Source organism: Dreissena polymorpha, chromosome 4 (genome assembly GCF_020536995.1).
Source record: "Dreissena polymorpha isolate Duluth1 chromosome 4, UMN_Dpol_1.0, whole genome shotgun sequence".
NCBI lineage: Eukaryota > Metazoa > Mollusca > Bivalvia > Myida > Dreissenidae > Dreissena > Dreissena polymorpha.
Window position 1 is genome coordinate 32,291,226 of NC_068358.1, and position 15,538 is coordinate 32,306,763.

A 15,538-nucleotide genomic window follows, 5' to 3' on the forward strand; every position below is an offset into this window, starting at 1 on the left:
ATCTGGTAAATGACTCGTTTACTTAAGTATATAAATTGCGGAATTATTTGCATTTGACGTAAGTGTGTCTTGATTTCTATTGAAATACATATGTACTTTACATTATTTTCCTCTACTATTTGTTATATATTAAACAACATGTAATGAATTATATATAAACATGTATGATGTTGGCGCTTTGCGTTTGAAGATCAATTGTTACAGTAGAAATAAATTAATGCACTGGCTTGTTGTGTAGCGATATTCGTTGCATAGATTCCACATAAAACATCACAAATGGGACCATTTACTTCATAAATGTGCCGTTTGAACAACACATCATTGGTCGTTCTAAAAAAAATTGTTGGATTGTTTTAACTCGGGTTCGTTTTGTCTGTAATCCTTAGTACTTGATGTTGTGTAACCTTAAAACAACGGTCGAAGATTGCCTCCCTTTTTATTTACTTTGCTACTTCCTCATCTGTTATTTGCTCATAGCGTTTACAATAGGCCTAATGTCTGAGTGGTATAAAAAGAAAGTTAAAGGGGTTCTCTTGGACATAACAGGGGTTCTTAAAGATAGCGGGCCAGGTGGCGGATTCGCCATTGATGGATCCATTGAAGCTGTTAAAAGGTTGGTTTATGTCTAGTTTTGTTCTCCGTGGCATGCATGAATAGCCTCTAATTTCTAAACCTTTGTATAAGTTCGTGCACCTTAAACTTCAAAGGCATATCTTTCATGAAAAATAATTAGACAATAAGTAAACTTGATATAAACTAATTATTTTTCATTTGTTTAACAAATAACAAGTGAAATATGTTGGTTGTCAGATAATAATAATAAATTAAATGGAGTTACGTACCTTTAAGCATTCATGTACATCGTAGTCTGCATCACACAGAATTACCCTATAAGATCGTGAACCAATTTTGATGACATCATAGCGAGGCCCTGGGATGTGTTTATAAGAACCAATATATGTTTTTGTGAATATGTGTTTATTTGTATTAAATATGTGTTGTTTTAGATGAATTTCATAAATAAACTGTATTTAACAGAATGGTTTAAACTAGTCTTATTTATAAGACGCGCAAAAAATTTCAGGGCTCGCGCTGTCGTTCGCCACTTGAGCCATTTGCGAACATATTGAGAATTTGGCTCAAGAAAAATCCGATTTGCGAAAATGCTAAAATCTCGTAAAATTTCATTGAAAACAGCCGCCATTTTAACCCGAAACTGGTTTTCTATATTTTTCTCTTTGTTTCAATGAAAGTATTCGCAATTTGAACAGTGAACGAAAACCGGTCTGCACCTGTATCGAGACATCGCTTGACCTTATTGTTATTGAAGTGCACATGGTAGCTGGCCAATCAAAACTGAGCTGGCTTACATATGAAATGACGTTGTTGAATGAAACGTAAAAATGGGTGGAGCTATGAATACACAGTTAATATTGTCGTCTGCAAACAAAATAGCGGATGGTCGCAAATGTCGTATTATAAGATTAAAAATGAAAATAAGCGTGACAATAAATTAATTGTTTCCAAGCTGACTATCGATCCAAATTAAAGAGTGATAATTAAATAATTAGTTCTATGTCGTTGATGTTACAACTTTCTGCCGATTTTCTATTGAAATGAAAAGGTGTTCATTAATAATTTGATCGATTTACTCACACACTATGATAACTAACAGCGGCGTATTTTAATCAAAGGAAAACGTGAAAAACGCGCGGTTTAATTGCAATTAAAATTTAATTAAAGTTACGAATTTGTAACGCATAGGAAGACTAATTCATGTCGTCTACTATATAAATGGAAGATACCACTTTGTCCGTACAGTCGCTAACATGACTTCTTTAACCTTAAAGCGTCCTTTGGACGAAAATGAGTCTGAACAAACAAACAAAATAATTAAAACACAAAAACTAGAGCATTCCAAGAGTCATGGAAAGTGGATAATAATTGGCTTCGCTTTGAGAATGAATCAAAATCAATGTACTGTGACCTATGCATTAAGGTGCAGAATTCCAACACGTTCACTGTAGGTTGCAATATCCTGAAAAAAGACTCGGTGACGAAACATGCAAAGTCTACAGGTAAGATTTTGAAGATGAGAGGAATTTTAATTTGAAATTACTTTGAAATGCTATAGTCTAACTATATGTATATATGCAGATTGACTATGTATTTTTTTTCAGATCACACTCATGCCGTCGATTCCAGCAAGCAGTAAAGCAGCAAAACAATGTATTTTGTGAATGAAATGTATGCTTGTATTTTACATGCCATTCATCATGTTGTTAAAAATGCGCTGTATTAAAATATCTTTATTACTATGAAAATTGTGATGTGATGTATATTATAATATGTGACATGTGCTTGTTGTCATTAAAAGAAATATGAAAAATCTATAGTATAAATTGTTATTTGAAACAAACGAAAACTGGTTGGCAATAGGCCCAAGACGCACCACAGACAATCTAGGATCCAAAAATCTCCGGGGGGGGGGCATGCCCCGGACACCCCTACATCTGGGTGGCTCAAACATTTTTTGGGCCAGCGCTAGCCCTGAATTTAGATATACTTTTTATATGGGCTAAATTCTTGTGAATGTCTTATCGGGGAAAAGTCAAAAATGTGTTGGAAACCAGAAAGTTTAAATTTTCATTGATTTGCGTAAAATTGCAGAAAAACATTACCAAGTTGCGCACAAAATCCTTGCGCAACAATATAGACAAAGAACGAAAAATTCCCACCATTAATTTTGTCTTTCCCCCTTTGTACGCTACAAATATTACCCATATAAAAAGTAGCTTAATATTTGAGATCGTCAATAATTTGGACTAGGTTTAAACAAAACTGGTCTTCATAAAAACAAAATATGAACTATGATAACTGTACTCAGAGGTCTAGATTTTAGTTTATTTACTAATGGAAAAATAGCTTATTACAATTCTATTCACAATGGGGGTATAAAAAGCTGTCACCCTTTCTAATGACAGTTGTTTTTGACAAAATCCCAAATGGACGCAGTGAAAACATTTACTGCAATAGGCCCAGGTCACGATCTTAACATATGGTCTCGTGTCATCATTTGGGGAAAAGAATTTCCCCATACACAGCATACTTTAATCGTATTGTAATGCAAAGTACTCATAACAGATACAAATTCGAGACGGGCCTCCAAGGGAAATTATCCTTACAACATTTTACGATCAAAACATTGACAAACATAGCCGCGTCCATCTGGTGAAGGAAATGTGCAGATTTTAAACATTGTTTAGGCTATTTCTATGGAAACAAGGTCAGAAAAACAGACAATTTATATCATATTTATTGTTTTTTCCTCATGATTGTTGTCTTATCAGCTGAGGAAATTCTTGCGTTACAAAAGTGAACAGTTTTCGGGCATGTGCGTTCGAATGTTGCTCAGAAGTTTACGTCATGAAAAAGTACACTATCTTATAAGGCTGCACAAAGTTATAGGAAAAGAGGATAATATGACCAGTTTTATTAACCCTTAGTCCTGACAAAATTATATGTAATTACAGACAAGGGTTTTGCCCTAAATTATGGCTAGGTTAGCACTGTATGTTTTTAATACTCAATGAATTGTAATTTGTAGTATTATGACCACTCGTCCTGATAATCTTCCTGTTGACCACTGATCTAGACTAAGCAGCATGGCTTTTTTCCTTCTGTGAGAATGGCTGTTTTTCACTATTCTTGAAATTTACGACTCAATTTTTCACAATTTCAACAAGTTTGCAACTCAAATTTTCACAATTTCAAGGAGTTCGCAACTCAAATTTTCATAATTTTAGAAAGTTGGAAACTCATTTTTTCACAATTGTGAACAGTTAGTTTGTGATTAATTTTTTTCACAAAATAGGGGGGCCAAGGCCACTTCACAAAAACAGGAAAAAAAGCCCTGAGCAGTTACTGTTTCTTAAGACACAAACAAACCTATGCTTATCTACCTGTAGACACTTGCAATATATAAATTCTTTAAAAAAAACACCCAAATGAGCACCTTCATACAGTTTTCACCCCTTAACCAAATATTACATCATACTGAATGTTAATCCTCAAGCTACTTAAAAAGAACCATCATAGTTTCAATGCTTTAACACTCGCTATGTACTACAAAATACCAAATAAAAATTAATTTTTGAAACAATAATACACAATCTTGGCATATAATGTCAGATGTGAAATTATAGTTAACTTGTTACGAGTTTTACTATTTGTTTGTAAGTAAATGTTTTCAAACATGAATGTTTTTCCCTGTAGACCTCATATGATGTAATGAATGGTAAGAAGCCTCTTTTTGTGTGTCGGATGTTTATTATTAGCTCATCAATTTTTTTATAATTATGAGCTATTGTCATCACCTGAGCGTGGGCGTCTGCGTCAGCATCGGTGTCCGGTTAAGTTTTGTGTTTAGGTCCACTTTTCTCATAAAGTATCAAAGCTATTGCATTCAGACATGGCACACTTACTTACTATCATGAGAGGACTGGACAGGCAAAGTAAGATAACTCTGGCTGGCATTTTGACAGAATTATGTACCTTTTTATACTTAGAAAATTAAAAAAATTGGTTAAGTTTTGTGTTTAGGTCCTCTTTATTCCTAAAGTATCAAAGCTATTGCTTTCATACTTGCAACACTTACTAACTATCACAAGGGAACTGTGTAGGCAAAGTAATGTAACTCTAACTGGCATTTTGACAGAATTATGGCCCCTTTTATACTTAGAAAATTGAAAATTTGGTTAAGTTTTGTGTTTAGGTCCACTTTATTCCTATAATATCGAAGGTATTGCTTTCATACTTGCAACACTTACTTACTATCATAAGGGGACTGTGCAGGCAAAGTTATGTAACTCTGACTGGCATTTTGACAGAATAATGGCCCCTTTTATACTTAAAAAATGGAAATTCTGGGTAAGTTTTGTGTGTTGGTCCTTTTTACTCCTAAAGTATCATAGCTATTGCTTTCACACTTGGAACACTGGCTAACTATCAAAAGGGGACTGTACATGACAAGTTGCATAATTCTGGTTGGCATTTTGATGGAATTATGGCGCATTTTTTTACTTTGAATATTTTGTTAAATTATGTGTTTAGATCCAATTTACTTCTAATGTATCAAGACTTTTGATTTCAAACATTAAATACTTTCTTACTATTGTGAGGGTACTGTACCTTGCAAGTTGAATTGACCTTTAGATGACCTTGACTCTCAAAATCAAATTATTAAATTTTGCTAAAATTGCCATAACTTCTTTATTTCTGATCAGATTTGATTCATACTTTTCACAAAACAAAACTTACCTGACATACCACAATTGACTCCACCCAAATCATCCCCCACGTTCACCCCAGAATCCCCCCTCATTTTTTCCCATGGTTTTCTTAGTTTTGAAAGATAATCTAATAAATGACCCCACCCCACACTATACCCCCCCTCTCAACCATCGACCCCCCCCCCCCAATTTATTTTATTTTTTTTAAACATAGTTTAAAAAAACACTAATATTTATTTTTATTATTTTATTTTTGAAAGACTGTCCAACCATCCCACCCAAGAATTCCCCCCCCCCCCCCCTCCAATTTTTATTATTATTATTTTTTTTTTTAAAGATAATGTAATAAATGACCACACCCCACACTATACACCCCTCTCCGCCCCCCCCCCCCCCGCCCCCCCCCCCCCCCCCCTTTTGATTGAAGTATTGAGGTGGTCCCTTCACCTTTAAAAAGAAAAATAAATGAGCGGTCTGCACCCGCTAGGCGGTGCTCTTATTAAATATGTTTTTTTATTAGTTTTTTTTCCATACGTAACAACACAGCAAGCTTAGGAAGGATAATTGAACACTGTGAACAAGCAACTGAATCAATGGTTATGTCATCTGACTGAGTAAAGTTTGTTTGCATTGAAAGACATATGCAGTAATATTCTTTTTCTGATTGATCTGTTACTAAAGTTTAAGTGACATTTTATACTGAGTGACAAAAAAAATCAAAGCAAGTGAGATATTTAATTTAATGTTTATGAAATTACAACAAAATAAATGACATATAATTCACATTATTTGGATATTTCCTTAGTTACAGGCCAATTTTAGGAAGGCACCCTAGAAACAAACTTCTCTCAGCAAGTGTTTATTTTTTATAATTAAACATTTTAATAATGGGTTAAGATAAATAATGAGTGAATAATCAATTGCTTTTCATGTGTGATATGTTAACAACATGATTTTTACAGGTTGAAAGCGTCAGGATTGATGGTTCGTTTTTGTACCAATGAGACGACAATTACAAGAAAAACCCTGGTCAAAGATTTGACTAATTTTGGTTTTGATGTATCCGAAAGTGAAATGTTTTCCCCCATCCCAGCTATGTGTTCGATACTGACAAGTTGTGGACTCCGTCCACACCTGTTAGTATCCCCAGGTCAGTACAGTCAAATAAAAGTTGGTTTGAGCCTCTCTCTCCTGTAAAACGGAGCTAGTTTAACGCAATATCTTAAAGTGACGGCCAGATCTGCTCATCAGGGACATCACTTTCCTCTTTCAAATTTGTTTTTGTCCAAAGGAAGTCTCTTCTTAGCAAAAATCCAGTCAAGACAGAGAGTGTTGACTCTGATTAGCCTGTGCACAATGCACAGTCTTATTTGCTACGACACTTTACCCACATTAATTACTGGTTAGTCCAGAGCAAGGCTCAAGTTAAATTGTTTTTGTGTTCTGAAAAAATTGGGCTTAATGCATGTGAGTAAAGTGTCGTCCCAGATTAGCCTGTACAGTCCGCACAGGCTAATCAGGGACGACACTTTCCGCTTTTATGGTATTTTTAGTTTCAATGAAGTCCCTCCTTGCTGAAAATCAAGTTTAGGCGGAAAGTGTCGTCCCTGATTAGCCTGTGTGGACTGCACAGGCTAATCTGGGACGACACTTTACGCACATGCATTAAACCCAGTTTTCTTAGAACGCGACTCCTATTATCATGAACTAGTTTTAAGTGGTTTGTTGTAATATTTTGGAATCAGACAGACTATATATTGACACTCCATGAATACATACATATACAAGCGCATGGAATCTCTAAGACTTTTCCATGTTACATTGCAACAATTGTGCACTCAAAATGTACTTCCAGCTAGATAGAGAATTTGAAAAAGAAATCCATGAAAGAAATGTCCTTCCTCAACTACTCCACATTAATGATTTTATTTGTAAATGTATACAATTGATCTGTGCAACAAATAAACATACTAGTAACATTTTCATTGCCTCAGTTACGAAGATAAGAATCCAGAGTTGCATGGTCAAACTGCTGTTTTTATGACTTATATTTCATATGCTTGTTTTCAGCTTGTTTGCCAGACTTTTCTGCAGTTGAGACCTCCAATCCTAACTGTGTTGTACTCGGGGATTCAGAATCAGTCTTCTCATATGAAAACCTGAACAAGGCATTCCAAGTCCTCATGAGCCTAGACAAACCTGTCCTCTTCTCTCTTGGGAAAGGGTATCTACATTGTCTATATCTAGTTTAAATCTATTTATTTTAGCTTGATTGCATCGAAAGCCTCAGGCTTATTGATACGCTCTCGAGTCTGATTCCTGGGCCTAGAACCAGTACTTGGTGTCTTTGGGGGAGATCTAAAGAACACTCTCCTTGTGGGGATTGAACCCTTAACCTCCCGGTCGCTAAGCAGACACCATATCCATTACACCACGGTGACCTTAGTCTATATCTACAACTATTAAATCATAAAAAATAACAATATCCCGCTTTACCACATTTGACAAGCTTACAATTATTAATTAAGTCTTCCGTTGTTTCATGCTCTTTTAAAAATTGTAAACACAATAATTGAGCCAAGCTGTAGGAAAAATAGGCTTAATGCACGTGCACAAAGTACTTTCCAGATTAGCATGTGCAGTCCGCACAGGCTACATGCAGTCCGCACAGGCTACATGCAGTCCGCACAGGCTAATCAGGGATGATACTTTTAGCTTTTAGGTATTTTTTTGTTTTGTAGGGAATTTTTAATTTAAAGGAAGCCATGTTTTCCCAGAGCGAGGCACACTTACTTATTTATGTCTTCATATGTTTTTTTAAGGCTTTTTATTATAAACAAAATATGTATGCAACTGTTAATAATTTCAACGCTTATGTATATATTCAGACAGTCCCACATTTCATACTTTTTATTTCACTATTTTGTGTTTCTATACTTAGGTCTTAAACAGACAATTGATTTTAAGAAAACACACACTATTTTAAAAAATTTAGTAAATTAAAGATAAATTACATGTATATTGATGTTTGTTACTTTCGTTTTTATTAAAAAGTATTCTTTGTACTTTGGTGGTACTAATTTAGGAAATACTACAGAAGTGGTGGAGAGCTGGTGTTGGATGTTGGACCGTACATGAAAGCCTTGGAAGTCAGTATTACCCTTCATTCTTTGAGCAGTCTGTGCCAAACGCTTTTAAGACTATAGTCTTCTGGACTATGACTCATTTAGAATTTTACAACCCAAATACATGTATACAGATATCATTTATTTCTGAAAAATGTGTTCAAGTATTGACACTTATCACTCCACCAACTGCAGTGCAAACTTTTAGTCCAGTGTTGTCTTCAGCCTGTTGATTGTTGAGAATATTGATGCTTGACCACTTAGTTGGAAAAGATAGAACTGATATTAGACTAACTGTTAAAAAAAATGAAAGTAATTCTTTTATGTATTTCTTGCCAACATCATAACTTTTTATTTCTTACTACCTATGCTAGTTTACTATCACATTATCCGAATTTGTATGTGCGATTTTCAATGGTCACCTCCAACAATTACTCTCAAGCCCCTTTTAATATTTTGTTGTCATTCATTTACAGGGACTCAACACATCTGGGAAGCTAAAAGTCATTAATTTGCTCTCAATTATTGCATCAATCACAACTCACTGATGTCCAGTTAAACCTTCTTTAAAGGGACCTTTTCACAAATTTTGGAATGTATTGAAGTATGTCATTGATAAATGTAAACATTGGCTCTAAAAAGCTCCAGTAAAAAAATCAAGAATAAAACTTTAAAAAAAGTAACCCTGAACAGGGTTGGAGTAAAAGTCTACCTCTTAGACCACTCAGCCATCCGTGCTCATTAAATGTAAGATGTATTTTATTCTTAGTATAAGCAATCCTCGTAGTTTAACAAAATATAACGACATCAACAGAACTCCAAATTATTCAATGGTTTGACTTTGCAACACTTAATTTTCAGGTTTTAAAATCCTCTGAAGATGCATATAATGGCTATTTTAGTGCATGGTGAATGTTCAGTATTTCTGTTTCCTTTCCTCACAAATATCATAACTAAAAACGAAAATTTGTGAATCTGAAACAACTTTTTTTTAATTTGTCAATTTACCAAAATGTGAAAAGGCCCCTTTAACAGCAAACTTGAATACAAGGTGCTCACTGCTACACCTAGCTCTGATGTGCTTGAACTACCTGGCAGATAACTGGTCTGCAAGAACTGTTTCATTAGTTTCCTGAATATGACTAGCAGGCCCACATGGCATTACTGTGGAGTGATGCAGTAGACATATGAGATTTAAAGCTTTGCTGTAACAAGAATTTGGAAGTAAATCACGGCTGGTATTGTTTAGCCCTGTCAGACTATGACAAGGGTAACAAATTATAGCCCGACCAGAATTTTTATTGCCTTGGCGTGTACTTTATTCTTTTGGCACAGACTATTGCAGAACATGAAAGTCTTGGAAATTAGTATTGTCTTGTGTATCTTGATTCTTGTAAACACTAGGGGATAACATTCTTATACAATTAGATCAAATGACATTGTTTTAAAGGGACCTTTTCACATATTTTGGCATGTATTGAAGTTTGTCATTAAATGCTTTATATTGATAAATGTAAACATTGGATCTAAAAAGCTCCAGTAAAAAACAAAAGTAAAATTAAAAAAAAGAAAAAAAAGTAACCTTCAACTGAACTCAAACCACTGACCACTGGAGTAAAAGTCGCTAAGATCACTCAGTCATCCGTGCTCATACAATTAGTCATGTTTTTTATATTTTATATAAGTAATCTCTTGGTGTCACTCAATATAACGACAACAACAGAACTCTCCAAATTATTCAATCGTTTTTGCATTGCAACGCTTTATAATTTTCAGGGTTAACCGTTTTAAATCGTCAAAAGATGCCTATAATGGATATTTAAGAGCATGGTAAATGTTCAGTATAACTGTTTCCTCACAATTATCATTACTACAAAGGAAATGTGTGAATCTGAAACAATTTTTTTTTATTTTGTCAATTTACCAAAACTTGAACAGGCCCCTTAAACAATTATTATCCAGAAAATTAAAAAATCAAATAAGCATGCTTTTGTATAAAATAATTATTGCCACAATAAAACACATTTCAGTGTTTCTTCATAACACTAATTATGAAATTATATCATTTAAGTGAGAATCTGTATTATTTGCAGTAACAAATTGTTTGTTTCAAAGATCCTTGCTCTTGGACAAACAAGGCTTAATGCATGTCTTTAAGGGGTCATCCATGATAAGCCTGTGCAGTGTGAACAGGCTAATCTGGTACGACACTTTCTACTTTAATGGATTTTTTTGTTTAAAGAAAGTCTGTTCTTAAATAAAATCTTGTGTAAGGGAAAAGTGTCATCCCTGATTAGTCAGTGTGGACTGCACAGGCTAGTCTGGGACGAAACTAAATGCACATACATTAAGCCTCAATTTCCTAGAGGGAGGCTCAGATCTTAGTTGCTTCTGTTTGTTTTGCTGCAGTATGCATGTGATGTCACTGCAGAGGTTGTTGGCAAACCAGAGAAGTCTTTCTTCCAGTCAGCCGTACAAGACATGGGAATTAAACCAGAGGAGGTAGCTATGTAAAACAAATAAATTGCAGATAATTGATTATCATTTAAGTTCTTATGCATTAAAATTGAATAATCAGCTTGTTTGTAAGTTAAAATTGTTAAGACTGGAGAATAATTTATACAATCAAGATGTGTCTGTCATATCACTGATGGCAAGTTTTGAAAAGAAAAATTTGCTTTACAGAGATTATTTGAAAATATACCGGTATGAAGTATTGTTATACCGTGATGGTATGGCAGGTATAAAGCTCTGCCTTTTTTCTTTCCTTTTATGTGTTTATGTACATACGTATGTCACAAAGCTTGTATTTTGAATTTGTTAAATACTTGGTGGATCTAGCTAAAATATTTGGCTCTTGAATTAATATAATGTATAAATGATTTTAAAGGACGGAATTTATGCTGCTCCCAATTTTTGCACACTTATGGCCCTTTGTCTATTTGTCTACAATAGAATAGATAGCTGCCAAAAATAATGGGTATTGAACTCATCTCAATTAATTGCTTTGTGGATTTAGTTTAAAATTGAAACGATAAACAACATCCGTGTGTACATGATCGTAAAGAATGGAAATTTGTCTGTGATCACTTTTGGCAGATTTATGGCTGTTTGTCAGTTTAGAAAATATTTAAAATATTTTGTGTACCCAACTCTAGTTGAACTGCCAGTCAGCATTGTCGGTGACACATTTGTTGTTGATTCTGTAATGGGAATAAATTTTTATTTTACATTTAGTTACATTTAGCAAATGTCACTGTTTTATGTTTTGATTTTACATATACTATAGAAACATAATGTCCGCAAAATATTTCACCAGGCCATTATGGACCCTTAAAAGGCAAGTTAACCTGTTACCACACAGACACGCACTTTGATGCGGTTGAAGTCCTCTAGAAAATCAAATTATATATTTATTTATTTTTTCTAAATTCAAGTTTTAACCCCCTCATGTCCAATCCTACGATACTACCATGAGCAGCAAACAGTATAAAACCTGAACAGACTTCACAGTATCGAGTAAAGATCCCCAAAGTGTGTATGTTTCAGTGTGTCATGATTGGAGACGACATCATGGGGGACGTTGGAGGTGCTCAGGGGGCTGGACTACGCGGAGTGCAGGTCCGCACAGGAAAATACAGGTACACATACACTGTCAACAAAATGTTGCTTTGATAATCTTTTAACAGATACTAATTTTGTGATCCACCAGACAAGCACTGTGAAACAAGGCAAAGAGTGGAAAATAATCTAAAGGGAAACATCTGAAATATTTAAGAATAAGACCTAAACATATCCATGACAATGTGAAATCCAGATTGTTACAATAAATCAATACAAAAATACTTTAAAATAAGCAGTAAAATATTTAATAACGGCTAGATATGGTGGATCTAAATAATTGTCATATATTTGTGTACACTTTCAAATGTGGTCTTCAATTTTATTGGGGTATTTGTCGCTTTATACGATGGAAACATGTTGGAATGTGGAACTTAAGTGGCCACCCAGAATTCAGCATAACTATGGTCCCTAACGAATCAACCAAAACACCTGAAGACAGCACTGACCATGGTTCCCATTTTGAAACAAAACAATCCATAAAGCAGAGAATGTCATCTCTTATTCATTTGGTAGGACTGCGTTAGCTAACTTGAAAAACACCTAATGTCAATGCATTAAGCCCAGTGTTCCCAGAACCTGGCTCAAATTGAAGCTGCGAGGCTGAAAAACCAGGTTTGGTATGTACTCCCATATGCCGTGATATAAAAAAGTAGTATGCTTAGTGCATACCATCCCTTGACAAGGCTTGATTCTATGTCACCTTTTTTGATTGTGATACCTAATTCACTAAGAGACAACCATGCCATATTTCTTGCAGGCCCCAAGATGAACAACACCCCACCATCCAGGCAGACGGTCGCACGAACAACTTGGCAGAGGCGGTAGATCTTATTCTTGCTCACATCCAGTTAGGGCAATGACACCTGCGTTTCCTGATTTGATACCATTCCAGTACACAATCTCAGTCTAAACTTGTGACTTTATTACAAAGATATTTCAATTTAAAAATGCTTCATAACAAATGTGTGTACTGTATAAAAATGCTTATTAAAGTACTAATTGCAATCACAAGTAACATTATATTATAGTTATGAAAGCAAAATAAATGAGCCTGGCTCTAGAAAAACAGGGCATTATGCATGTGCTTAGTGTGTGTTCCAGTCTGCACAGGCTAATCATGCACAGGCTAATCATGAATGCCATTTTCTGTTTTTATGGAATTGTTTGTCTACTGGAAGTCTCTTAAAAAAAACATGTTGTCAAGGCTGAAAATGTCGAAAAAGTCGAATCTGGGATGACACTTTAGACAAATAAATTAGGCCCTGTATTCCTAGATCACAGCTCAAATATTAAAGACACAGGAACCTCCCAGAACTGGCACGGCTACATCTTTACTTTTATTATCATGGTTCACACAAATACTGAAATTGCTGCCTAGAAAAGTACTTTAAAAGTTGTTTGCGTTTGAATAGCAAAGTTATTTGTGTTTAAATATGAAAATTATTTGTGTTTGAATATGAAAGTTATTTGCGTTTGAATAGGAAAGTGATTTGTGTTTGAAAAGGAAAGTTAATTGTGTTTGCTGGAAAATAGTGTTATTTCTTAAATAATTGCTCGAAATGCATGTGTTAATTTATATTGCATGTGCTTCTAAACATTTTGCAATATGCAACAAAAATGTTATTGAAATGTTGCTTGTTAATCTGTTAGACCTTTGATTCAGAACGCCTGTTGTGCTATATTTACCGGTCATTTATTACATCTGTTTACTATCCTCAAATTACATTATGTTTATGTTACCAAGCAATTTTATCAATGGATTAAATATATACATTACACATTTGTTTAGGTCCATTAGAAATGTTTTCTACAGTTTTATTGTTTTCAAGTATAAGACGGGTGTGGCAGTGTAACTTGATAAATGTCTATTGAAAAGCTTTTTTGCTCAGCAGTATAAATTAGAACAACATAAGGCAGCGTTATTGATGTTCCGAATTGTTTAAATTGCCTTTTAAAATTTCATTTACAAAATAATGGAATCATGTTTTGAGATTCGTGGATATATGTCTCTCTTAATCTGATAATTACATATTCTTGATAATTAAAAGACTGGTTTCAAATTTTTATAAACCGTGTACTGACACCGAGCTCATATTTTGGAACATTGCTAAACATATTTTGTTGGAAGTTTCTCAAACGCATACATTTTTGGTTACTAATGGAGATATGAAGCAATGCGAGACTCACTCGAATTTGATATACCTCACTCATTGCAGTACATGTATATATCAGTTTTGTTGTGTAATTGGGTTGTTTGCTCAAGTTATTTGTGCCATATGTTATTAAATAAATATACTTTCAATGTTAATTCAATTTGTTATAATTGTTAGTGTCCAACTGCCCTCGGCAATGATCTGGTCAAAATTTACCTTAAAACGTGTGGACATTATTGGTATTTCTGCGTTTGAAAACATACCCTACATTGTAATGGGGGGGGGGGGGGGTAGCGGTTGTCTGTATAAGTCTGTTCGTAGACATTAACTTATCCGAAGGCATTCTCCTACATGAGAGATTTTTATGCCCCCCGGATCGAATGATCGGGGGTATATTGTTTTTGGCCTGTCTGCCATTGTATGTGCCTGTCATTCTGTCCCAAAACTTTAACCTTGGTCATAACTTTTGCAATATTGAAGATAGCAACTTGATATTTGGAAGGCAAGTGTATCTCATGAAGCTGCACATTTTGAGTGATGAAAGGTGAAGGTCATCTTGCAAAGTCAAAGGTCGAATATATGGCTTCAAAGCGGCGCAGTAGGTGGCATTGTGTTTCTGACAAACACATTTCTTGTGTTACATTTTAAGTTAAAAAATAAATAACTTAAGTCCGTTTTTAAGTTAGATAGTCTATGACATCGTGAATGTTAATGTTCACCTTAAAGGGACCTGTTCACGTTTTAGAAAATCGACAAAATATTAAAGAATAGCTTCAGATTTGCAAATTTTCGTTGTAGTCGTATTATTTGCGAGGAAACAACTATACTGAAAATTAACCATGCTCTAAAATACTCGATATATGCATCCTTTGACGATTTAACAACCTGGAAATTATAAAGCGATACAAGCGCGAAACGATTTAATAATTAAGAGTGCTACCGGATTGCTTATAAAAAGTATAAATACAAACTCATCTGACGAGCCACAGACGTACATTTATGATTACTACCTGGGCACATTAAAGTCTCATTGGCAACCGTGCCCTGATTTCCTTCTCGGGCAGTCCGGGTAAATTTGGACCTACTTTGGCTAAAAATAAATATTCTTTCCTGAAAGGTCATAGGTGAAGGTCCGTACTTAATGTAGTGGTGAAGACGCGGATACGGCCTGAAAATAAACACTTAATTACACACACACGTTTCTGTGTCAGCACGGTTGGCCGAGTGGTTTCAGCGTTATTTTTTTTACTCAAAAGGTCAATGGTTCGAACCCAGGTTTGAATAACTTTTTCTTGTTTTAATTGTATTCTTGTTTTATAATGGAGCTTTTTAGTTTGAATGTTTT

General features: G+C 34.6%; 1 protein-coding gene across 1 annotated transcript; it reads left to right on the top strand.

The window, feature by feature from the left end:
• Window positions 1-429: 429 nt before the first annotated feature.
• LOC127878095 (phospholysine phosphohistidine inorganic pyrophosphate phosphatase-like) lies at window positions 430-14,348 on the top strand. Its single transcript, XM_052424517.1, has 7 exons — window positions 430-613; window positions 6,254-6,441; window positions 7,362-7,515; window positions 8,377-8,440; window positions 10,826-10,918; window positions 11,966-12,057; window positions 12,798-14,348. The coding sequence occupies exons 1-7, from the start codon at window positions 495-497 to the stop codon at window positions 12,898-12,900; spliced, it is 813 nt and encodes a 270-aa protein (XP_052280477.1). The 5' UTR covers window positions 430-494; the 3' UTR covers window positions 12,901-14,348.
• The last annotated feature ends 1,190 nt before the right edge of the window (window positions 14,349-15,538 follow it).

Bases quoted from the DNA above. Each gene is read 5' to 3' on its own strand.
- LOC127878095 (XM_052424517.1), top strand. From the start codon at position 495: ATGTCTGAGTGGTATAAAAAGAAAGTTAAAGGGGTTCTCTTGGACATA. The intron at 7,516-8,376 runs GTATCTACATTG...GTACTAATTTAG, and splicing joins CTCTTCTCTCTTGGGAAAGG to GAAATACTACAGAAGTGGTG. The intron at 8,441-10,825 runs GTCAGTATTACC...GTTTTGCTGCAG, and splicing joins CGTACATGAAAGCCTTGGAA to TATGCATGTGATGTCACTGC.